The sequence below is a fragment of the Echinops telfairi genome, unplaced genomic scaffold (assembly GCF_000313985.2).
Source record: "Echinops telfairi isolate 266 unplaced genomic scaffold, ASM31398v2 ScPeMD7_3533;HRSCAF=4204_1, whole genome shotgun sequence".
In the NCBI taxonomy this organism is placed as follows: Eukaryota; Metazoa; Chordata; class Mammalia; order Afrosoricida; family Tenrecidae; genus Echinops; species Echinops telfairi.
In genome coordinates, this window is record NW_022107432.1 from 9,776,966 (window position 1) to 9,804,398 (window position 27,433).

The 27,433-nt window shown below is 37.8% G+C and overlaps 1 protein-coding gene across 1 annotated transcript in view; it reads left to right on the forward strand.

Moving 5' to 3' along the window:
* The first annotated feature begins 8,795 nt into the window (after positions 1 to 8,795).
* BMP5 (bone morphogenetic protein 5) overlaps positions 8,796 to 27,433 on the forward strand; it is a 127,782-nt gene continuing 109,144 nt past the window's right edge. Inside the window, exon 1 of the mRNA XM_004696342.2 lies at positions 8,796 to 9,968. Within this exon, the coding sequence (XP_004696399.1) occupies positions 9,479 to 9,968 (490 nt within the window). The 5' untranslated portion in view covers positions 8,796 to 9,478. The remainder of the gene's footprint in view (positions 9,969 to 27,433) is intronic.

Here is a 27,433-nt window from a genome sequence, read left to right on the forward strand (position 1 = left end):
CCCTTTCCTCGTACACAGTTGAGTGTTCCTTATTGTGTAAAACTCAGCAGGCTAACCTTCCTCCTCTGCTTCTACCACACTTAACAATGAGCTTCCCCCTCAGTACCGTGGGAAGAGTTAGGGTAGAGGTGCTTGCTGGACTTCCTTTCTTGTGCAGGGGAGGAACAGTTTGGTTTTGACTCTGCTCTATGCACCATGGGAACAAATTTCAGAGAGACTTATAAAACAAGGAGAAGTATTATCAAAGAGGAAAATGGTATTTGTTCTTCAAGATGTTAGGAAATTGTATATAACGATAACAGTTTAAAATTCTTAGTTTTTTGAACAATGTCTATCTGTAGACATACCAGCTACCTTTTAAGGAATGGGCATTTTATAGTAGCTCTGATTTCTTTTTCTCTGCATCAAATTATCCAAGCATCTCATCAATCCAAATATCAGAACAGTCTGTCCGTGCACACTAGCCAGCGGGAAGTTTAAGGAGAAGCTCACGTCCTAAGGGCTAAGTGGACAAAATCAGTTACAAAATACTTCTAGGTTTATGAAGTGTATGAAGTGTTGTTTTTTTTTCTTCCCTTTTTCATTTAATGAGTTCAAAAGCCCAAGAGGAAAGTATTTTTTCCCCATTCCACACAGGAGAATGTTAGGTTAGGAAAAGTGACTTCCTTTGTTACTCTTTATTGGTTAATTGCACGTTACTAAAGTGATTTGTCCTAGGACATCCAGATAGTAATTGGCAAACTCAAGATATAAATCCATTTTCCTGGCTGTAAACCTTGTGTATATATATATTTTTCACCCAGCGCTCTAGTTCTCAAATGCCTCTTGTATAACTCGCAGAACTAGTGGGGGGGAAAAGTAAGCTGAGAAAACGAGCTGTCTATAACATTCTTGGAGTACGCTTCAAGTGACAAGGTATAGTGAGGACCCATTGTCCTAGAGTTGATCCCAACTCATGGTGCCACTGGGGACCCAGTAGGCTTTCCTAGGTTGTGATCTTTAAGGAAGCAGAGGGCCATATCCCCCCACCCCACCCCCACTGAGTCACTGAATGGCTAGTGAGCTTGAACAGCTAACAACCAAATGCTTAACCATTGCACCACCAGTACCCCTCTCTCATGCCCTATAATTATTGATTTGATCCTCAGAAGAGATTATGAGCCAATGTTGTTGGGAGGTTTCAAATACCATTTGGGGAGAGAGGATATTCTCCGAGTCAGGATAATTTTGAGCTTATCATTGTAGAGACAAGCAACATTAAAATCTGTACATTTAGGACTGGGAAAAGCCCAGGAAGCAGAACCTTTGCAGAGTTCTGTGGAAAGAACTTTGGTCCCCTAAAGAGCCTGGCAGCTGTGAGCGTTGACATTTGTCCCACTCTGTTAAAGGGATGTTATCAAATTGGCTTTTGTATAATGAGGCTTTTCACTGATTTAAGAAGGATGTTTTAAAGATATGTAAATTCATTATGTCGACATGTGAGGAATCCCTGCAATACATTAGAAATTGTGATTTGGCTTAACATTATTTCCTTTAATATGGTTGGGGTATAACATAATTGATAAGTACTATATTTCAAGAATGTTTTTTAGCAAGGGGAGTAAACCTCCTGAAAGATATGTTAGAGAACAAACTGTTAAATAATGTTGCATATTGGATTAGAATCTTATATGATGGGAAATGGATTGGAAGGGAAGCAGATTGGAGCAAACAAATATTCCAAGTATTGAAGCTCATGCTTTTGACTCAAAGATAATTATTCATTATGCTAAGCGTGTCTGGCAGCAGTATGTATTTTCAGTAGCTATTTAGGTTATTTTCTTATATTTTTACTGTGAGGATGCATAGCTCACTTAAATTTCTGTTTGATGCTCTTTCTACTTTGTCTAGCAATATTAAAATATTTTAACATTTCCAAAAGATGGCTACTCCAGGCTACTCCTGCATTCACATCTATGTCCACAAAAGTAGTTAGAACGAACAAAGCATTTATCAGATATACTGCTGTTTGATGTCATCACTGCCTTGTAATTTACATGCCTTTCTAGAAAATACAACTGTTCTAGAAGGAGAAGAAAGAACTGGAGATTAGGATGGGGGAGGGGATTGAATCCTTCCCTCTGAAGAGAGGGGTGGTGAAAGGTGTGAGATAAAGAAAACAGAGTCACACACTTGAAAGAGAGTTTTAGATAAGAACCCTGGGAGAGATAAGACTTTTAAAAATGGAGACATCACTGAGATAAATGGTCTAGTGTGAAAAGAAGGAACAAAAGATATAAAGAAAATATAGGTTTAGTTAAGAAGCAAAAACCAAAAGCTTTAAAGGTTGAAGTAAAAAATTCACTGCCATACAACTGTTTCTGTCTCTTAAGTGAGAAAGTCTGGTGGCGAGAAGATCCAGATCAAGGATACATGACACATCAAAAATACACATACCCACTGAACACATCACACACACACATACACACGCACACGCACATGCATACGCATGCATAGGACAGTGGGGAATTTTCAGAACGGATCATACCCAGTGTAGGCACCAAGGGCACGTGTTACATGATCCAGATGACCACCATTTAACAAACTGAATTTTAATAAATTGTGTTATAGAAGAAACCTTATGATTCACATATGATTATCCAAGTAACAACTGTAGATTATAGCAAAGAGGATTGGATAATAAGCAGATGATCATTTGTGGAATATATTTTTGCTCATATGACATGCATTTACACTTTACACACACATACACACACACACACACAAACAAACATTTTAAGCTTAGCATTCAACTTTAAATGTTGAGGGAAATTGTTCAAGAAAAAATGCCCTCTCAGACTGGGAAAGCAGGGACTAACTACTCACTGCTGTAGTAGGCATTGAGCAAGCAGGGATTTTGTGTACAAATGGTGCAAAATATTTTCGAATGCATGCATTCTATTTTTGCTTAAATAACAATGTGTTGCATATTTGGGATTTTAGAAATGTTGGCAATTAATGACAAATCATGGACATTGTTCTAATATGAAAACTCATGATTCTAAAATATAGTGCTCCATATGAATAATGACTTTACATGTTACCATGTAAATTTGTTAGAGATTCTCAACTTTTGTTATATATTAATCACTATTAAAAATCGCTGATGGCTGAGTCCCTCCCCTGTTCTAGCGATTGATTCTTTTGAAGTATGGGTCTGAATCTGCCCCTTCATTGTGATTCTTGTTTGAGAATCTTTGGGTTAGAGGACTAACATCTGCTTACAGCTTGAATATTAACAATAGATCTTCAATTTCCACATTATTCTTTATGTTCCCTAGTTTATTATCTCTCAGGAAACCGATAGAATTCAATGGAATATCAATAAGACTTTGGGTGACAAGTCTGTTTCTGTTTCTTTCAGTTTCTGATAGAAAATATTTGTGCCATATTTGGGGATAATTTGTTAGATTCTAAATTGATCCTAAGGCTTTGATGAGAATTCTATGAGATAATAGAGAAAAAAGGTGCTGCTGAAAAGTAGAGACATTTGATTAAAGCACTATAGTTAATGGTAATTGTGCCGTCAGGGCAATTTTACTTTACGTGAAGTAATTTTTAAATTTCCTTTAAATTTTCTCATTTTTTAATACATCAGCTTTATTTTCTCCTTAGGTTCAACATTTTATTATTGGGAGCTACTGAGGTAACGTGGGAATTGAGTCTTGCATTGAAGTGTGCAACTCTATAGATTTTGAATTGGTCATTATCTTGGCAGGATACTTCCAGAATCAGCCATCTCAAACACATACATCACGCAAAAGCAAGGAGTTAAAAATGTTTAAGTTGGTCATCCCCACCATGCCTTAGTAAGCATTTTCCCTACTGCAGACGTTCCCAGACTCTACTTCAGCCCAGTGTCTACCGTGTGTCTGCTTCATCTCTGTATGTACCTGTTAGACAGAATAGCCCCTCTCAGGGTTTCCTGAGTTGCAATACAGAGTCAAGCAAAGTAAAATAAAACAAAACAAAAATATACAACAACACAACAAAATGAAATAGCCCTATCAACTCAAAAGAATGAGTACTCACAAGAGCAGAAGATGCCCATTTGGTGAGAGTCCATTTTAAGCCTATAGGCAGTCAACTAATCTACTCTCCCTGTAATTGTAGACCAAGGCAAGTGCTACCCTTCTATTAGCCTAAGGCTGGCAGTTCAAGCCCACCTTAAGGGACTTCACAAGCAAGGTCTACCTAGTTACTCCCAAAGATCACAGCCTTGAAAACTCAAAAGGCAGGGGCAGTTCTTCGACTCAGCACACATGCAGTAGCCTAAATCGGGGCTGACTGGACAGCAACTGACCTGGTGTTTTGAAAGGTGATTCGCTGTGTGATGCTTTTCCTGTTAGGTTATCACAACTGTCTGGAATCTGCAGGAGCTTGTAGCTGTATAACAGTGAGATGAGGCACAAAATAATTTTCTGTAGTAGGTTAGGGGAGGGAACACACTTACTAAGGGAGACAGTGATTTATCAACTAGTGTGCTTAATGAACCCTAAAACCATGCATGCAGAAAACATTGCCCTTTAAAAACACCCTCAAAGTATTGTAAAAATATTTGTTAAAAGATCTGTTGGTCATCCAATATTAATTGTGGTACTAACATGCACTCTTTTGCCATCAGATGCTCAAGATCAATCAAAAGTGACTTGGTCTCTATATTTAGGTACCTTGCATTCTAACGAATATCTCAAGAAGGCAAGTTGGAATGTCTCATAATTAATAACCATTTTTAAACAATAATTGTACGCTCTAAGTCAGAGTAAATGACAATATTCCATGATTGTAAACCTCATGAGGATACGGCCATTGTTTGATGGTTGTTGTGTGTAGAAAGCCTTTAGGATACAGTAATCACATAATGAGTATTCAGACAATAGGTATTCAATGAATAAATAATTCTTCTAGAGGCTGAGCTATTGCAAATGATATATTTTTAATGAAGATATCCTTTCTTGGTAAATGACATAATTGTTTAATAGTCAATTTATTTAATTACTTCTAAGCTTCTTGCAGCTTGGATATTGGATAAAACATATGGCTTAGTAGTTCAACAGAGCAGTCTTGTTAGGGAAAATACTTAGAATGGTGACCAGCATTTGATTTCAAATGATTAAATATTGATTTATTTTCCCTGATAATGACTATTAGAATATAATCTGATGATACGTGCACTGGTGGCATAGTGGGTTACATGTTGGGCTGCTAACCACAAGGACAGCAGTTCAAAACTACCAGTCATTCCGAGGGAGAAAGCTCAGGCTTTCTGCTCCTGTAAAGAGTTATAGCCTCAGGAAAGTCATCGGGGCAGTTCTATTCCATCTGTAGGGTCTCTTTCATTAAGAATCAACTTGATGGCAGTGGAGTTTGTTTTTGCCCAGAATCTAATGATAAAATTGAAAAGTATTACAATATGCAATAATATACAATATACTGAACTATCTCCTGTTTCCTTACACAGATTAAATAATGTTCCTATCCATTAAAAGTAATACTAAACGTGTTGTAAGTGTCCAGTGGCTGTATTTTATTATTTATTTCTAAGCACTCCTTAACAACCCCGACTCAAATAGGCAAAGAGTGTAGGCTGCCTACCATGACAATTGCTTTCATGTTCCTGCAAGGAAATCTAAGTCAGATGGTGGTGTTGTAGCACTACTCTGTGCTTTGGACAGCTACTATGCATACCGTTATTTCCTAATTTTACATATGCTATTTTTTGGCTAGAAATGTGAATGAACTGAATGAAATTTAATATCACAGATGCTGCTCTGTTCTGCACTTGTGCATATATTCTGTGAAAAAATAGGGACTATCTTCCTGAGTTCTCCCATTGCTGTTAGTCTTTTAAAATCAGAAGGGCTCTCATCTCCACTCCTTGCCCTTTCCTTCTGAAGTGCAATCTTGGCTAACTTCTGTTTAGGGATTTTATAATCATTTTCAAAGGCATTTGAACTGTTTTTCAGACCTGAGGGATAATTTAGGCATGCCTTTTTCCTATTAAATAAATGTCCATGTGTACCGGGTCCCTAATTCTGCCCTTGCAATCATATGCTCCCACTAGGAGTTTTCATTTGAAGAAGAAATCACAGTTCACCCCCAACAAAAAACAGAATTGAAATAGAAAGGCCCTTCTAGGACAAAATAGATGTGCTAAGGGTTTCCAATTTATTTTTAGCAAGGTTCTTTTTATTTTATTTTCCCTTTAAGGCTTGGGAAGCAAGAGAAGCATTCAGATGGGCTTACTCTGTGTGCATTGCCCATGAACTAAATGTGTGAAATTTTAGGCTGGGCAATTTTAGTGAGATAAAGGAACAGCAAGAATGTCAATGGAGAAGTACTTCTTTCATTGATTCTATCATCCCTGTTTCTCACCAAGATGTCAGTTATATTATTATAAAACTTGCGCAAATAGTATACTGGGAGAGAGAATGGGTTTTTACAAGAGCTCAGCTTCTTGAAATGTACTTATCCTCAGAAACAATCGTTATGACCCTGGTTTTTCTCCTGTCTCCTGAATCTATTCTTTAGTATATGCTTTATCTGTATGTTCTATGCCTCACACAACTCTTAAATGTGTGCTATAAAATATGAATGGTTGTTACCTAGCAATTGGACAATATCTTTTAGATTGCTGTCACATAGCTAGATACATGTCTACCTGAGAATCCAAAATTAATATTGTTAAATACATTTACTTTTAATTGAAATTAAGGCACAATTTTTATTTGGGGTTTGACATGGCCCTTTTATTTCTGGCAAGTTACCCGCACCCCCACCCCTTTCTTTATTGTCTTTCTCTCATTGCACATATTGTTCTTTTTAAAAAATGAAGATTTGCCAAATTAGTCTGAGTTTAGCAGGGAAGGTGGGGGAGAGTGGATACTGAATATTATAACCAAGAAATCTAGCAAGTGATTCCCAACATAGAGGTAGGCAATATGTCTGGTTAAGCAATTAAATTACCATTACACTGATTGGTATTATAAATCATGCTTTGGGAAAATGAGTTTTTGCACCCTGAAACACCTGGACTCATTTTTATTTTTCGCATATACCTTAGGAAAAAAAAACCTCAGCACATATGGAAGATGCTAGGAGTTGTTTCTTCCTCAATTTTCACCTTGTAGCTCATTGAAGTGCTCCAGCGATATGATGCAAATGCATAAATTTGATCATTTATATTAAAGATATAGTGGGGGGGCTTTAGTCCGCTTTCTCTGGGCTATGTTTCATAGATTCAGAGGGGAAGCTCTTTGTCTCAAAGGGACTGCTTTGAATCTATACCAATGACTAAAACTTCTTAGTTGTTTTAGATAATAAATCAACAGTCTCAACAACTTCTATTCTAACTGTTCTTGTTGAGATACTATTCCTCCATTTGAACTTCCAACCTGCTCTGTTCATATGTGAGGCCTACCTGGCAGAGTATTCCCATGTATGTCACTATTCAAATCAGATACTGTGGCATCAGACATAGCTATTATTAGAACAATTTAAGTAAGGTAAATAGTAAACATCTCATCATGTAGAGTGAGCTCGAGTAACAAATATGGCGCATACAATATCACTCTGCAAGTTGCTATCTTGCCTTTATCAATAAACCAAAGCAGTGCGAGAAATATGACTTTGCTTTGGAACATTCAGGAAATATTAAAATAGAAATTAAGTAAGAAACTGGGCAACTTTAGGTAAAGGAAAAACCCCATTAAAATGTCATAATAGTTCTGGAATTTGCTTGATAGAGCTGCATTGGTATCAGAATACTGTTCCAGACAAGGGAAGTACTGTGAGAGCCGTGAGATTAAATGAGAGCTTGCAAGGAAAAGTATAGCCACACAAAAACACTGTAGACATCCACATTTTAAAGGCATTAAACATGAAGGATAAACACGGACTTTGGCCATTTCCTTGGATTAAGAATGGTATTTTAGAAAGGTGTGCACTTTCCCAATTACACCTCCCAAATTTTAAAACCTTACATTTCAGTTTGCATTTGGTGAAGAATATTTGAATTGTATTTGTTTGCATGGGTTAAAATGAAGTGTTGAGTACAATTTGTATACCTTTTACAGCTGTTTACCTTTCAAGTGAAATGAATTAAAAGTGAAGACTCCCCATAATATATCCTAGGTATTTGTATTTCTTTGATTTAATCAGAGAAAAATGAATATACTGCTCTGCTTGAAATCTCAATATTTAGGCTCTGCGTTGCCTATTATTAAGTGATTATTAACAGTTGCTTTAAAAGCTAGAATATATTTAGGGTGGATTAATTCTCGACTGCATCGTATTCTAAAATGATCAGGCTGTTACAAAGAAACAACAATTTCACCTCATTTCACAGCCCCTCCTTTTAGGAAGTAAACGCTAATGACTTATTAAATACTAGAAATAGCCTCAGATACAGAACTGAGATGCATCCTGTTAACATTCTCAACGTGAGACCTACCATAGAAGTATATTAAATATGCGCCATTAAAAAATGCTATCGTCAATGGGTGGCAAAATTTTCAGTGGGCCATTTGAAACCCCCCCCCCCCGCTAAAATTTACATACCCCACGCATCATTGTGCTACATTAGATGTGTGACTGTGAAATTGTAAAAATGGAGGCTTTTCTGGTAGCAAAAGGGTTAAGTTCTTCTTGCTTTACCAGTTTCAAATTACAATGAGAAGCCTCTTCTTTCCCAGCAGGGTTGTGCTTACATTACTCTTTAGATCTCTCTTGGAGAGGGCTGGTATACTTGTGCCTGCTGGAGGTGGAATTAACAGTAAGAAGGAGAAAGGGATTGAATGGATTTACAGGAAGGTTTTCAAGTAAATTCAGGCAAACACGTTTACTTGAATAGTACAACCTTGAGTCTTATTTTACACTAAGAGGACACAAACGATGTTAAAGTTATCACCAAGCTGCCGGACAGATATCGATTCCAACACCAAGGTGCAGATCAGCATAGATCTGTGATTCAGAAATCAGGATTTGTCTTGGAAAGAGCTTAATGCTTGAGAAGAACCCAAGAGCAAGTGAAGACAACGTTGGGAACTACAGTTTATCAGAAGATCAACTTTGGTTCATTCAGATCCCAAAGGCCTGATTGCCACCAATTCACATAGGAATGCATAGGTCATCTGATCAAATAATATTAGCCGTCTTCTGCTACATCTATGCAGCAAAAACTCTTAACAACTGTGGATAATTGGAAATCCGAGTTTCAGCTTTCCTAGAAGTAACTCCACTTGACACATTCCACAATATTTAAAATAGACCAGGAAAAACCACTGAGGATGCTGTGCTCAGAAATGTCACTGTCATGAAGAATAGGTAAATTTGTTTTTCGTGTTTTTCAGCTACTGGAACGGTGCACCACCCGGGAACTTAGAGTTTTCTTTGGGGGAAAGAAGGACTACATTTATCAACGTTTCCTTTTTGGACAAACATGCATCTGACTGTATTTTTACTTAGGGGTCTTGTGGGTTTCCTCTGGGGCTGCTGGGTGCTAGTGGGTTATGCCAAAGGAGGTTTGGGAGACAATCATGTTCACTCCAGTTTTATTTATAGAAGACTACGAAACCATGAAAGACGGGAAATACAGAGGGAAATTCTCTCTATTCTGGGCTTGCCGCACAGACCCAGACCTTTCTCACCTGGGAAGCAAGCGTCCTCTGCGCCGCTCTTCATGCTGGACCTGTACAATGCCATGGCCAACGAAGAAAACCCCGAGGACACGGAGTATTCCGTGAGGGCATCCCTGGAAGGAGACACCAGGGGGGCAAGAAAAGGGTACCCAGCCTCTCCCAATGGGTATCCTCGTCGCATACAGTTATCGCGCACGACTCCCTTGACCACCCAGAGCCCTCCTCTAGCCAGCCTGCATGATACCAACTTTCTGAACGATGCTGACATGGTCATGAGCTTTGTCAACTTAGGTATGTTTGCATTTATTTGTTCATTTCTATGCTGTTGCAAAGGGGACGTTTTCCTAACGGTGAAGTAGCTGCTTGGTAGGTGGTCATGTTTATAGAAAGTCATTTTCTATAACTCTCCTCTCTAGCTTCTGTTTCCTTTCTTTCATGGATGTAATGTAAGATCTTGCCTTAGGCGATAAAATCACATGCATATATATATTTTAATATGGAAATCTAAACTTAAACACTATGGTTTGAATGCATTTGAGTTCTTTTAGATCTTGTTAAACTTTCAATCTTGCTTAAATATAAAAATAAACAGGCTGGAGTCTGAAAATGAGACTAGCTCCGCTATGGAGGAAGAAATGAAAGATGAGAATGAAAAAACAGTCACAACCATTTAGAGATGGGAAAGGCAAAGTGGCATTTCGAACCTTTTCTGTTGTTGTTCGTAATTTGAAGAACATGCACGTGTATATTTACACTACGTAGGGGGAACATTTAAAACTCATTTAGGGACGGCAACTACTGTGAAAATATTGACATAAAATTAATTTTGCTCAAGTAATACTGTAAATGATTACTATCAAAGAATTCAGGAAGAGATTCTGAAATTCTATTAAAATTTAGAAATAAAGTTTCAATCTAATATTTCTTAACTGTAATGTGTAACATGTGGCACACCTATTCAAAACTCTGACAAGCACGAGAAATATAAAACGTGACATGCTGGTCTTTACACAAACAAAAGAAAATGCAATTTATAATAAAAATAATTGGACATTTCTACGTTACCCATATTTTCAGACACTCTTTTGTAAAGTTGTTTTTATTCGGTCTTGGAATGTTCATGATAATTTTAAAATATTCCCAATCTCTACAAACAAACTTGAAATGATAAACCACATTTATGTCATTCTAGTGATCAGTATTCCCTCTTGTAATAATATTAAAGAGCTTAATAAGTCAAAGCATTTTATAAAGGTAGTCATTTTCAATGAAAAACTGTTTCAATAAAAACTGCAGGTGAAAATTTACTGTCTTCAGGCATAGTTAAAGAAAATTAACATAAGATGCTTGACTTTTGAAAGTAAACATCCCATCACCAAATTTTACTGACTGGAAAAAGTGAAAGATTTTGAACCTACGAACGTGTAAAACTTTGTTTCAAATACTCAATCTGCTTCAACTTGAAATTGAAATCTTTTACTATACACTTAATTAAACACTTCCTCATATAATATCTCCAATGAAATAGTCTTTGAAAAATCAGATAACCACAAACCCTAATAACATATGGATGCTTTTATAATACATGTTGCTTATTATGTGCTGCTTATTTGCTCTTAGCAATTCTCGTGTGAAGGATAAGGTGATTAATAAATCATATGTTTCATGTTATGTAGAGACAAAGCTCTCATTCTTAGGTTTTACTAAGTCATCATTGGTCGTACTACTCAGGTGTTCTCCAGATCTTCTCTTCTACATATAATTAACTGATTGCCTTTGGAACTTTTTAACCTTTAAAATATTAGTTTAATTCAAAATTAGTTTGAATGCTTTCCCCTAGTATAAGTGGTATGTAATGTGACTCATGGCACTTTACTTTGTAGGAGTCTAAAGCATTATTAGATAATTTTAAGAGTTTAACAGGAAAATTTCCTTCTAGCATAATTCACATATTCATCTAACAAATCACTGGAGGAAGAAATATCAGTCCAGATTATCTAAACTCTGACACATGCAAAAATGTGTTTTGTCACGTACTTTAAAACAAATAAACAAAAAAGCATTAGTTCAGCCACAGTTTATTTTAATCAAAAACTTTGATCATTGACCAGAAGAGTGTATTATAACTTCTCAGAAAAGAAATAAGTATAATTTTGAATCTGTTTGCCATTATTTTTACAACTTACATAGTGGAGGAAAATAGAAAACAGTAATGAATAGTGTTGTTCAAGAATGTATAAAACTCATTTTTCTCATTAAGGAATACTTATATATTTAGATAAATTAATTTTTGATCATTTTTGTTCACATTCTATACATTATATTAACACAGAAATCTATTAAATATGTATTGAGTATATACTCAATTTACTCTAGTGAAACAGTATTGGATATAAGCTTCAGAAAAATTGATTTTACCATGATTGTAATGCTCAGTAATGATTTATCTTCAATAACAAAACATATTTTCCTCTTTATTTAATATTTACTAAATAAATGACTCACATCATGCTGAAAAATTGATTATGATACCATTTTCTCTTACTCGTGTCCGAGGAACATTGAACCACATATTTATTATCCTTAGACTATGCCTTCTAATATACCCAAATCACTGAGCAAATTGCCACTTAAAAAATGCTTCTTGTATTTCTTCCATAACTAAATAGGTCAAAGTGCAAACACAACAGTTCCAAGTGTAATATCATTATTAATGACACTAAACATTTCAGTGCTTTTTAATGTAACATTCATTAATAATTATTACCTGCACCTTGTTTCATACTCTAATAAGACCCAAGAGGGTTTACCTTTTTTGTTTAGTGACATAGAGGATATATATGTAGTGGGGGCTAAGTGCAAATGATTCAAATTAGCAAGAGACAAGGGATTTGTATTGAGGAAGTCACCTGGTTATTTAAATATGTGAAAAGAATGTGTTGACATTTGCTATAATAAAATGAATTATGTAAAGGAGTTCTAATACCATCATTCTGTTTAAGTGCTAAGTGTTGTTGATATCTTCAAGTCAAATCGTAGGCTCTGCAGTCTTTTCATTCAATCCCCCCCACCCCCACCCCCACCCCCACCCCCCCACCGGAGTATTGCTCCTACTGAACCAGCAAGCTCAGTTCAAGCTGTATAGAATCATATTACCAAAGTGTTTATTCTCTAAACTTTAGATGAGACTAGATTTGTGTTCAGAAGAGAAAAATAGATGAAAGTTACTAACATAAAAAGAAAAATTTAAATAAATTACATTAAGGCCAAGGTAAACACCGCGGTGTGGAGCTAAACACATTATTTTGAGTTTGAAAATACTTTCGTGCTTTACTCACTTTAAAGAAACAAAGTTAATTATTAATTGTGTAAAGACAATCTTTCCATTCTATTGAATTCATTGTTCTTCAACCACCTTTTGTCAGTCTCCAAGTAGCTGGTTTTTACAGGTTGGCTTCTCTGTTTGGTGCCTATGGCAGTTGACTATCAGTGTAATTTTTCCTAGTGATAAAAATATCGTTCTGGTAATTTTCTCCCTTTTCTCTGTTTCAAATACTTAAGGGCTATTTTATGCATCAAACACCCATGTAACAAAAGGAATGACTAGAGAATTTCCTTGTAATATTTAAGCATAGCTTTAGTTGATGTAAACATTTAGAGCATTCCTAAGATATTTTTGTTAGAAGTCAATTTTCACTTGGTCATAGAATAATTAAAATGAGACAACACTAGAGACATTTTAGAAGAAATTACAATAAAGCAATAAAAACACCTAGGAAGCCCTCTTTATGATTTAGTATATATTTGACTTTCCCACAAGAAGAATTTTTGTTTCAATGGGTTTTGACTTAATTGATTTGATGTCTAATTATTTTTTCAAGAACACACAAATTAAATGTCAAGCATGCAAACTTACAAATGTACCGATAAAGTTTTTATATCTTATAGCAATGTATTTGGCTTACGAGATGTGAAATAGAAAAACATACCTTCAAAATTTTTAAGTAAGTTAATTATAGAATTATAAATTAGAATCCTTCACCCCACTTCACCAAATTATTAAACACTCCTGGGCGGGCGGGTGTGTGTGTGAGAACTGCTTAGTTTCTCATATGACAGATTTGAAAGACATCATTGATATTTATTGTTGTTCTTGGCGTATTTAAGTGCCCAGTTGAGAGGAATTTATATAGAGATCTACCCCCACATACCTATCAATGTAGTCTCTCTAACAGAGTTACTAACACTTGTGTAATGTAAACATACTCATAAACACACGCAGGAATTTTTTTTTGCCAGGTCGATTATGGGATAAGAGAAATGATGCTCCACAATCATTATTGTACCTATGTTTTCATGAATCATGACTTGAATAACAAAGGTTAATAATGCATTAAACAAATGAAGTGATGCTATTCTTTCAAACTTGTCTCTCATGAAGGGAAAAGAGGTCTTTGGACACACAGACCTTATTCTTTCTTCTTTCAGGAAACCTTTACATTCATAAAAATGGCTACGGTTTCCTTGCTCTATTTTAAGGTGATCTGATTGCCACAATTGCTATGGGTCCCAGAGAGAGTTGTAATCACAGTTAAATTCAAAGATGATAAAAGTTTGAGCCATCAGCCCACAGTTCCAAGCTTTGATAGGAAGCTGGCACAGCTAGGAGTAAGATTTTGATCCCAGAGGCCAGAAGAATTTGGAATACCTCTCCCACTATGTCCACTTCTTCCCTTCCATTCTTCTACTTTGCTATAATGTCAGCCACCCCCCCACCCCCACCCCCAACATTCCTCAGCCTTTTCTCCCCCACACCAGGATCTCCCTAGCCCCAGGTCCACTTGGCACTCCTGTTCTTCCTGCTCCCACCCTCTCTGGGGTCTGCCTTTGGTCGCAGTTTCTTCATTGCTAGAGGCTTGGATTAGCTGAAAATCAATTCGTTCCAGTTTGATCATTTAGGTACAGTCTCCTGGTTTCTCTCTGGTTGAGAAGGAAAAGGTTACGATGTGCCAATTGCAGCCTCCACCCACTCTGCGAACAGCTCCGCGGGGCATCCGAAGGGCTCTGCCCACTGCCTGCCACAGTCATTGTTCCCACCTCCCTTCTCCTCTGCCCCTCACCTCTCGCTGAGGAGCCCGTTCACAGAAAGTAATTGTTGGTGCCTTCACACACTTGCACAATCATTACAATTTCAACGGGGAAATTGATAGGAGAGTAAAAGGAAAAGAAACAAAAAACAAAAAAAATGTTTTCAAAGAAAGAAGTAACACTAGCCAAGCATGCAGTATGTTGTTGCTCAAGTTATCTTTATTTAATTCCATGTCATGCTCGGGAAGGATGGTTTATTTCTTTTTTTACATCGAGAAGGTTGATGATTGAGGAGAAAGAGATCAAAAGTAATAGTTGGAGGCATAGAACAATGAGAGCGAGTAAGAGCCAGAAAGAAAAGTTGGTTTTAAAAAGGCATCTGACCAACCAAAAGAAATGACTAGGTCCTGAAGGGCTGGCCTTTGAGTTGTGCAGGTGGAGGGTGTGTTGGGAAATCCTCAGTCTACCTCTTACTGACACAGCAGCTAGTGCAGCAACCCGACCACATCAGCTCCAGGGAAGAAACCCTTCCATCCTCACCCGCTGAAGCACCGAAGTAGGGAAATGGGGTGGGAGCGAGAGCTCAGCGTGAGTACAAGGCGCATACACACGGGCTGCTCACGTGCACAGTCATAAATAATGTAGACGCTCAGTGTTTGAAAACCACAGGTTGAAGGAAGAGGCTGCCCTGACGCACAGAAAGGGCTTGAGATCAGACGAGCCACTGAAAGGGTTGAAGCGGAACAATGCCTCCCCTTGTTCTCAGTCATATTTATGAGTGCTTCTTTGCACCTTAAATTCATATTTTATTGCTTGTACTGTGGGGTTTCCCCATTTGCTCGTCTCTGAAAAGAATACTCGTGGCTGAGATAGTCTTTAAAACACAGCCATGGGCCTGACAACCAGATCATTTATTTGGGGGAAAGAGTGATTGGGTGTGATTTTGATGTCAGATTAGGATGTTTAAGAGCCAGTTGACACAGCCACTGCAGTGAGATAAAAAATAGTGGTTGCAATAGTCACCTGCCCTCTTCAGAGGTTTAAGAGAATCCATGTATCTAAGGAGCGGCGCCTGATTTGTCTGAGTATTGTCCAAATGACTGTGGACAAATTTTTAACTCGAAATGTAGATGCCAAAGCTCTTAAAGTGTTCAATGCATAAAATGAGAAAAAGTATCATCTGTCGCTTAGTAAGAGATATCTTTAATGTTTTTTGAGAAAAGAAAACAACAGCAACAATAACAAAACAACAGCAAAACTTCCTAAGTAAGCAGATTGTGTTATCCTCCTTGAAATTCTGTGAATAAAACGTAGTAACCAAATCCTTGAATAATTTTAATAGATTGATAGTTATAAAAACGTAAGTAAGGTATGTGCGATTTTATGATTTCCAGGAAAATGAGGTGCCTGTCTACAAAATGATATGTTCTTTAAGTTTTCTTTTAATAATCCATGAAGCCTTGGATTTTCCATTAGTATAATGGCATATGTGTGTTTGCATATATATGTATGTATACATATATACACATAGCAAAATTCACTGCCATTGAGTTAATTCCCACCTGCAGTGACCCTGTAGACCAAGGTAGAACTGCCCCTGTGGGTTTCTGAGAAGGTAACTGCTCACGGGGGTGGAGAGCCTCATTGCGATTCTCCTGCCAAGGAGGTTGCAAATCACTTGCCCTGTGGTTAGCAGTTCCACTAGGAGGCCGCCAGGTCTCTCTGTGCTTCAGGGATATATGCACCAAATAAAGTTGTCGCTCAGGCATAGCTTTTGTTGAATGACTTCGCAAAAGTAAATATTTGCAATTTTTACTGTTCTTGCTAAACAGCTTTGTTGAAGTTGTTAGAAGCAGAGAAAAGAGTGTAAAAAGGGTTAGGGCTAACAGATGTTAACTCTCGTTTAGATTTTATTCAACACTATGAAATGTGTAAAAATAAAGAAGAGATTTACTAATATTTAGAAATCCCTTCTGGTATTCTTGCAACATCATTATATGGAAGGTTCGATGTAATTTGTTGAGTATAGGCTTTCATCGGAGCCCTGGTTGGTGGTGGTGGTGGGGGTCCTCTGCCACTTGGGTTAGCCTGCCAGTGCAGGGAGCACATTCATTTCCAGAATGCCACCGCTCATGGCATCTCACGACTCAAAGTGCTTTAAGGTTTAATGAGAAAGTGAATTACTTTCTCTCCTATGCTTCCATAAAAGAAGACAATTTTTAAGCAATTAGAAATAAGTGTTGATCATAAGAATTCTGAGGTACTCATGGCCATCTACCAATAGTAAAATGACCTATGCTAAATTCATGCACAGCTCTGCACAAAACCAGACACAAGACTGACAGCAAATGTTACCTATGACACACTGGGCCTTGTTGGCCATATGGTAACTTGTGTCCTGCAACCTAAAAAAACAGACAAAAAACCAGGATAGTACTAAAGAGAAAATTAAGTGTCTGGACTGGAATTTCAGAGTCTACATTTACTAGCAGCGTGGCCCCAGATAAGTTAAATACATTATCTAAATATTTTGTTCTTCATCTAAAAATGTGCAGATCCTAATACCACCTACCTCATTGGATGTTGAAGGGACTGAATTAGTTAGTATGCATAAAGCTTGAAGAAAATCTTTTTTTGCAACATGGTGTGTCCTCTATAAATGAGGGTTCTGGTTTTTAGGGAGTTGCCTCTACGTGCAAACAGGTCACACTCTAGGCTGGCTGCTAACTCAAATATTGAAAGGCCAAGTCCACCCAGAGATACTGGAGAAGCAATGGCAGGTGATCGATCTCCAAAATTTCAGGTATTTGAAATCCTATGGAGCACACTTGGGGCTGTCATGATTTGCAACTAACTAGTTTTCTCATTTGAGTTTTATTTGTGTTCAACATCTGTACCATGTGTGTAGACCCACATATCTAATTCAGTACAAAATGAAAACGTGAGGCCCCTAATTCAACTATGATTAAGAATGTCAAGAGAGTGGCAGTAGAATATTAGACCATGCGCCAATCCTTCTAAATGTCGGAAGACACAGCCACACACTCATTAAAACAGTCCTGCATAGTTTACTATGTGCTCTGGCATCAGGAAGCATGTGCTAGGCACCCTCTGTATCCTTATTTACCTGAGATCTGTTAACTTTGGGCCTAGAGAACTTAATGCACAACTAAAGAGAGAATCAACATTTCTTGTTGACAGGGTCATAGCGTCAGGAATTGGTGAAGTGATAAACAAGCTGAAAATATTCTTATATTGTGTCTGATTCTCTAATTTTGTCTGGCACATTAAAACTCTTTTAGACCAAACTGAAATTCAACAAATACACATGAACAACACAAAGTACACAGAGGGGCCCTTGCAGACCACAATACAAACAGTGGTAGACTGCAACTGAAAATGAAAGCAAAACAAAACAGCATGAAAGTACAATAATTAATATCTGCAATCTTGGCCAGCAACACTCTATCAAATATGATCAGTATTATCTTTTCTAAATTGTTAGGCCTATTCTCGACCTTATGCCACACCTCCTGAAATGTCCCAAGACTGCCCCTGAAAGCTTTTTGAATACTGAATGGAATCACAGGGCCTTTTTCCCATGTAGTAGTCTGCATTCCACAGTTAATGTTGCAGGCAGAAATAATGGTCCTTTGAGGTAAGGTGGGCTTTTTGCCCTCCTTCTTTGTTATCTTTACTTTCCCTGGCAGAGGTTTTGTGACTGGGAGGGGCAGGCATTCGGGAAGGAGCAGGGATGGGTTGCTATGTGGTTCTCATAAATAACCAACTCCTAAGCCCTGAGGCCACAGTCGCCATCTTGTGTTTGAAGCACAGCACGCATTCAGTTGAACGGTTCCTTTCCAATGTCACCTATATTTCTTTCAGATCACCTCCAAAGACGTTCCTTGAGTCCACGGTCACTCATCTTGACCCCCTGTAGGTTTCTGAGCGTGTTCATGGGAGCAAAATACCCAGTCTTTCTCCCTCAGAGCTGCTGGTAGTTTTGAACTGCCGACCATGCGGATCTCAGCCCAACACATAACCGCTCCACAACCTGGGCTCCTTCAAAGTGCCTCAGGATGATGAGTTAAACCCGATTATACATGAATAATTATGAGATGTGGAGGAAAGGAGTTCAAATAGGACATTGTGTAAGTCCTTCTGAAAATTATTCAAATACAAGTTTGAAGACGAATTCCATAAGTAGCCAAGCTGTGGGTTATCCAAGTAGGTAGGCTTTATGTGTAATGGACTGTAGATCTTTACTTTTTAATGCAGAAGATCATATTTTCCCCAGTAATGTGTAAGTAAGGAGACCTGGTAAGGTTTGATTAAGAACCTAAAGGTCGGCAATTCAAATCCAGCAGCTACTCCATTGTTATGAGTTTGCATTGACTCAGTGACAATGGGTTTGGTTTTTTGTGGATAAAATTTTAAGTGAAATGACTTTGGAATCAGACTACTTTTACAACACATTTTGCATGTAACAGTTGCACGTCTATAAGCCCATCATTCTACTGAACTATTTTGATATTTCATATAATCATAATATATGATATATATCATAACATATGTATATTATGAACTATATATATTTCATCTATAAATTGGAGATTATTTTATTTTTTAAAGCTAAATGGAAGACATTTATTGGAGCCCATACAGGAAACCCTAGAGAGGCCCAGCATACTCTACTGTGTAGGCATGCCCAGGCAAAGGGTCACACCACTCACTCTACCCCCATGTCCCAGAGAGACTCCCCTTGAGCTGAGCCCCAAAGCCCCAGGACTGGCTGGAGGTGGGGACTAAATTGGAAATTCTAACACAGAACTGTAGATTGGATTTAAGAAGGTAAAGTTATAAGGCTGTTCAACCATTTTGAGATAAGTGCTCCATCAATGCCAATGGCTTCGGCATTGGACTGGTAAAGACAAGGTTGGCAATTTAAACCCACCAGCTGCTCTCAAGGAGCAAGATAAGGCTATCTAGTATAAAGATTTGCAGTCTTGAAAATTCTAGAAACAAGCACTATGAGTTGGAATCGCCTCCATGGGGGTGCATTTGGTTCAGTTTGCGGGTGCTGACTCTGATTGCTGAGGTTGTTGCTAAGTACTCTCCAGCTGGTTCCAACTCACAGTGACCCTACGTACAAGAGCCTCTGTTTGAGCCCATTGCTGCAGCCACTGTGCCAATCCACCTTGCTGAGGAGCTTCTTCTTCTCTGACCTTTACGTCATTAAGCATGATGTCCCTTTCCAGTGACTGGTGTCATCTGATGACATGGCCAAAGAAGGCTAGGTGTAGTCTTGCCAGAAGCAACCTGGCTATAGTTCTTCCCAGACAGATTTCTTCGTTCTTCTAGAAGTCCATGATACTTTTAATATTATTTGTCAGCACCATCACTATTTTTGCTACCAGAATCGACTCTCTACAGGTCTACATCTACTTCACCAGGCTCTGTCAAATAAATATCTTGCTGCAGTTCGGGAGTGTATGTACTCCTGAATCATTGACCCTGTCTTTGGGTTGCTTGATTGACAGAAAATCCACGACAGAACCTCAAGCCACTGCCATTCTTCCCTTTGTGCGCTGGAAGTCACCTCTCCCTGTGAAGTGCTACTGCAAGACGGTTTTCATTTTGCCTTTGGTTGGAGTCCTGGAACTGTGCCTTGGCTTTCTTTTAGTTCCAAGCATTACCTGTTCCATTTCCTTACTTGCTACGGAGAAGGGGAAAGTGATTGCAAGCCAAAGTAATAATACACAAGTAGAAAACATTTGGTGGTGAAGACATGGGCACTCTTTAAAAGACACTTTGAAAGAAGAAGAAAAAAAATCTTGAAGAATTTTGTAATGCTTGTTTTCATAAGCCACCTTGGTTCTTTTAGTTTTAACTTAAAAAATTGATTCAAGATCTAAATCTAGGGGAATAGCTCTGAAACTCTGAGGAAGCTTTATTTTCACTATAGATCTTTGTGTCTTTGGGGTTTTGATTCATATAAATGTATTACCTATTCAAAATATAAACACTCTTTTTAAAATAAAAAAGTCTTTGAAATAAACAAAAAAATCCTTTCCTCTAATCATTCGCTCAGCTATATTTTTGTATCATCTGCCACTCAAATTAGGGCTGACTTACTTTCTTGATATTCTCAGTATTGTTTGCATCTTTATTAGTAATTTTTCTTACCTAATACCATACAGCCTTACTTCATGTTGCTCCTTTTCTGGATGCGGTAATTTGGCTGAATATTCGTTGATTTGCTTCCTGTGATGTTTTGAAGCAGGAAGAAGTATTTATTTATAGGTTTAATACTGAAAGCCACATGAAAGATTGTACACAAACTGTGGAAATCTTTTGCTTAACAAAAATATATTCTGGAGTTCACAATGACTTTTGATATTTATAATATGATGAATAACAAAACATGGGTTTATTGGTTTTTCATAATTTGGTAACAAACTGCATGATAAGTCATTGGAATGATCTTTGCTAGATTTTTCTTTGTGGTAAGTTAAGTTCTTAAAATAAAATATTGATTTCAACTACATATATTGATATATGTATTGCCATATTCATATTAACATTTAATGTGTTCTCTTCCAAAGTACTATGTGAAAAGCAGTCATCGCTCTATTGTTATTTGGCTTGAGGAATAATTTTGTTAATCATAATTAAGCAAACCATTGATCATTTTCAGATCAGGTGTTCATAATCTGAAATTATACTATAATAGCAGCAAAAATAGTGAGACAAAAAGAGAAATAATGTAATAACTGTGTCAAGAACTAACCTAAGCAATAGTATGCATTATTCAAAGTAATCCTCATCTACTTTATGTGAAAATATTTTTGTGCTCCTATTTTATTGATGAAAAAACTGAGCTTTATCAGAGGCTAGGTAATTTACTCAAGGTATTAAGCTGCTAAATGGCACAGTCAGTAGTCGAACCACCGAGGATGCCCTTGGTCACTATTATTTAGTTTGGTAATTCAGTGTTGAAAAATTTAATGGCAATGCAACTTTTAACCATAATAACAATAACAATAATATTTTTTAGTTTTTATGACATCTCTATGCATTAAATGATATCATGTACATAACTGTACATAATGCAGTATTCAAGGATGTGGAAGAAGTGGATAGGATCCCACTCTACACAACTGTCACATTGGGGATTTAAAGTCCATTCATTCAGTATTTAAGAAATACAAGTAAAAGCTGATTACTGACTATTTGGCCAGATTCTGTGTAAAAGATGGTGCCCTGTTTTACTTCCAAGGTCACAAACCCAGATGGTCCAGGGTTTGACCCAATCCCTGATTGCTAAGCCTGAATTATGCTGCTCAATGATAGGTATTTTTAAGAAATCACACAAAAATCCAGCAAGTTAAAAAACAAGCAAAACCAAACTCAGCAACTAAATTAACCTTAAAGAATGTGTTCCTTTGTTATTTAAACAATAGGGTAAAATTAACCTCCTATGTCTAAACAAAAGTAGCCCTGGGAGTGAGTCAGTTATTTCTCTGCTATTAGGGTAGTGATTCAAACTTACTGGTTTGGGGAGAAAGTTTGCTTCCCTAAAGATTTACAGTCTTGGAAACCCTGTGTAGGGTTGGCTATGAGTCAGAATCAGCTCAATGGCAGTGGGTTTGCTTTGGATGTTTAGAGAAAGCATTTAGAAACCGCAATCTCATAAAGTCATTGGATTTTTTTTTTAAAGCTTGAAAACTCAGCCTGGGGAGACCTATTAGTTAAAAAAACAAACAAGCAAAGAACAACAACAACAAGACAACATGGCGTAGGAAGAGATTGTCTATAAGATGGGGCTGGAGTTGGGGCTGGGGAAACTGGACAGCCATTTGAAGAAAAATGAAAGTGGACCCACATCTTACACCATATACAAAAACCAAAAATAATAAATATTCAAGATGATTTGAAAGACTTAAATTTAGAACTATAATGATAATTTATTAAAAAATTGGAAGATTAGTTTTCCTAGTACATGACATAAATATATTATCAAATATAACTGAAAACATACAAATTAACAGAAGACAAACTAGATGATTTGGACCTCCTTAAAATTAGATGTTTATGTGCATCAGAAGATGTTACCAAAAGAGTAAAAAAGAGAGCCCACAGACTAATAAGCATTTTTTTGGCAACCACATATCAGACAAGAGACTGCTCTCTAAAATTTACAGATAACTTTAAATCTCAGCAAGAAAAACACAAATAATCCAATCAAAATAGGTAGAGGACATGAGCATACACATCACCAAAGAAAACCTTCAAGGGGTCAATAAACATAAGAAATTATGCTCCTGATCATTAGCCTTTGGGAGGTACAATTCAAGCCAGCAGTGTTATCTCATTGCAGTTTTAATAGCAAAGTTGCAAAAACACAAAAAAAACCAAATTCTGGTGAGGATGTGGAGAGACTGGACCCTTCATACACCAGTAGTGAGGCTATAAAACCATGCAACTGATATGGAAAATGGTACAGTGCTTCCAGAAAGAGTGCGACATAAAAGTACTATATGACTCAATAATCCCTCTGCATGATATATGATGGGGTAGCTCCTAAAACCAGATCTTTTTCAAAACTATGGAATTAATTTTTAATTTTTTGCTTTTTTTTTTACAAAACAACCTCATCACCTTCAAAATATTCTCTGTTACCCTTAATACATTTGTCAAGTCTGTGATTGCATTCTTGGAAACATTTTTCAAACTCATCCTGTTTGGATGGCTGACAGCACCTCCCTCATTTTTTTTACTTCACCTCTTATATATCTTCAAATCCCTGTCCTTCCATGTCACTTTTCATTTGCAACAACAAAAAGAAGTTGCACTGAGTGAGGTCAGGTGAGTAAGGTGTGTGGGGCAAGAAAACCATGCTGTTTTGTTTTTTCCCCAAACACTGGCACACTCAGATGGCTATGTGAGCAGATGCATTGTCATGATGGCAAAACCAGTCTCCCGTCTGACACAAATCAGGCCATTTTTTGTAATTAAAATTCACTGAACCAAGCTCCAAGATAGTCCAGATAATTCCCCATCTCTTCACTGGTCCATCATAGGTCTTCAAACACAAGTGCCTGGATTTTGTCTAACTTTTTGTCCATTTGGGAAGTTGATCGACATCCAGAATGAGGTCAGTCATCAATCGACATTTCACCCTTTTTGAAATGAGAAAACGACTTGTACACTTCAGTTTTTGCCATAGCACTGTCCTTGTAAGCTGTGTTCAACATCACAACCAGTCTGCGGCATTTTTACTAAACAGGAAACAAAATTTCACAAATGCACACTGTTCTTTTAAATTGACCATCACAAAAAACAAGGTTCAAGTGAAACTGCATTTATGAAAAAATTCACTGTGACCAGAGAGAATCCTCCCAGATGACACCACTGGGTGCACTAACTCAGAGTGAGTTGCTCAATACTCACCTAGTGGGAAGAATGCATACCACGAAAGTATGTATTTTTCCTTTCTTGGGAGGTGGGGTGGGGGGTAACCCCTCATATATCCTCAAGAAATAAGAACTGAGATATGTATAAATGTACGCACACCCATGTTCATAACTGTTGTTGTTAGGTACCATGGAATCAATTCTGACCCATACTGACCTCATGTACAACAGAACAAAACTCTGCCCGGTTCTGTGCCAACCTCACAATTGTTCCTGTGCTTGAGCTGCTTGTTGCAGCCATGGTGCCAATCCTCGGTTGACTTCCTCTTCTTCGCTGCCCCTCTACATTATCAAATACGATGTTCTTCTCCACGGACTGCTCTGTCCGGACAACATGCCCAAAGTATGTAAGATGAAGTCTTGCCATCCTTGCCTTTAAGGAACACTCTGGCGATGCTGCTTCTAAGACAGATAGATTTGTCCTTGTAGCAGTTCATGATAATTGTAGCACTATTTCTAATGGCACTACTAATAACTACCTAAATGTGCATCAGTAGAAGAATGTATAAGTAAAGTATAGAATCCCTACAATGAGATATTATATAATGTTAAAGAATAACAACCATGCATCTACAAAACACCTCATAGCATGGACATGTAGGACATGGTGCTGAGTGTAATTAATCCATCACAAAAGGACAATAGTGCCTGAGACTACTCTTACAAAATGTTCAACTATGATTTCTGCATTAAAAGAAAGATTCTTTGATGGTTGCTCTAGTGAGAGGGAAGGATGAGGCAGTTACTGGCTAGGGGGTGGATTTGTGTTAACCTGAGTGACGGGGAAGGCAATAGACAATAAGGGTGAGATGGTGGTCCTGGTGGGGGGGGAAAGAATCACAAAGCAAAGACAAACTGAGACACGCAGCACAGCGTAGGGACTTGGTCAGAAACCTGCTTGCATGGCTCTAAAACAAAATGAACAAACAAATGAAAAAATAGTTGCCGGCGAATCACTTCTGATTCATGGTGATCTTATGTGCTTTAGATCAAAACTACATTTCATAGAGCTTTCCCTGGCTACAATTAAGCCACCTCTGGGTGGATTTAAACCAGCAACCTACCAGTTTGAGGCTGAGCACTTCACCATTGCCTTCCTTAGCTCTCTTGTGTAGGATATGGAGGGATTTTAAAGGGAATATCTTTAAAAAAAAAGGATTCCGTTTACACTGAGATTTTACAACCCATTCCAGAACATAAATGTGGCTTAACTACTCATTTCATATCTGTCTCATACTCAGGGTATGAGGATAGAAGTGGACTTGAGTTTCAAACTAAGGAGTTCTTTTGAGTTCAAATCTAACCTGTAACTTTACCTTACCTTACCTCTTGAATTGTCTCTGAGAAAGCTTTCTACCTCCATTCCCTTGCCCAAAGGGCTGTTTTCAGTGTTTACTTTGCTATGGTGTCCACTGAATATGATGTGGATTTTGTCTATGATGAAGTCAGTGGACACAAGTGGTATAACTTGAAAAAGTAAATTGCAAGAATTGGTATAAATATCTCTTTGATGCATTGCTTTGAATCTACTCAAAGGATATTGGTTATTATACAATTACTATTCAAGTTAATGGTTGATAAAAAAATGGATTAGTAGTCTACAACTATTTTAATAATAGATCGCTGTTATCGCAAAATCACAGCAAAATGTGGGCCTAAGTCTATCGGCACACCACGATGGCTATTTGTGTTCATCTACCAATCCATATCAACAAAGTGCCAGATGGCCAAAGGAAGTAGCATGAGTACAAGACTTGTAGTCCTGATTTCTGCTCTGATGGAAATGTGCTGTATTCTACAAGCTAACAAGTAGATAGTGTTTATCAGCGCAAGGGAGTGTGCTTATAGCATTTCAAATCTTAAGCCACTTCATTCTTGAAAAGGGACCATCTTTTATAGATGAGAAAAGTGAGACCTTGAGAAGTTAAGCCATTTGTCAAATCTCTGCATCTTGGAAGAGGAGGGACTGCATTCAGAGTCCATGCACTTTCCCGCGACGCTGTGTGTTCCCTCTGTACATGCTCCTGGAAAGTCTGTTGTGGGGACCTTGTTTGAGGGCTCTGTAAAGTTCTGCATTCCACCGTCCACCCCACCCCCCGCCCACCTCCCACAATGTAGTATGTGTTAGATTTGGAATATTTTCCCTTCATTAATAATGAACATAAACATTTCGAATAATGACTTTACCAAGAATCTGATTCCAGGAGTTCCGCGCTTAGAAGCACTTGAGAGAACCGTGCTGCTGGAGCCTTCTGAAGAAGGCAGATATTCACAAGACAGAGGGGCAGAAGTACTTGGTAGTCAGAAGGAGTACTGACCTTATGCCACATTCGTAAGGTGATCGGTGCTGGTTTACTGTTGGTGAACAGCCTTGGCATGAACAGAAGTCAAGCAGTGAGCAAAACAGGAAAGAAGCAAAATGTCAGTGTTGCAAACAGCAACAGGCCTCAAAAGCAGTGGTTGGAGAATGGAATACACTAATAGTGAGTTCATTTGGATACTGGAAGACTTCCAGTCTGCTGGCCTGTATAGAGGCCACACAAGCAGGCCTTCCCTGCAGCTAAGTCTGAGCACTTTGCCCTAACTTCTCTGAACAGTCTCAGGATTGGCCTGGGACTCCCATGAGAAACCCATTAAAATGCAAATTTGGACTGCAAGCCCCTCTACAACCTATATGCTAGGAAACTCCTGCTTCAGATAGAAAGTCTGGCAGAGAGCCGTGGCCCTCTTGCTAGTGAGGGTTGAAACCTGCTCTGTGTTCTGTAGAGCACTGAACACACGCCACATGTAATGCACATCTCTTGCACTGTAGCAGCTGTAATCCTCATTTCTTGCTTGTATGAGTATAAAATGGTTTCCTTTCACATAGCACATTTATTACTCCTATATCTTACGAACCTGAAATATTTTATTTCTGCTCTTCATATATAGTACAAATTAAAGGGCTAATCCTTCAGATAATTCATTTTTCTCCCAAGGGAAAATATTTCTGGGACCACATTTCTCAAGACAAAAATGCTAAGTAACTAAAAATAATTTAATGTCACTTCCCTCAGCTCTCAATACCAAGCAGGGGAACCCCAAACAGGTATCATGAGCTTATTGACTTTAAGCCAAAGTCATGAGAACCAATTTCTGTTTTGGCAACCAAGCTAAGAGATAGTTATGTAGTGAAGATGATGCTTCAGTATC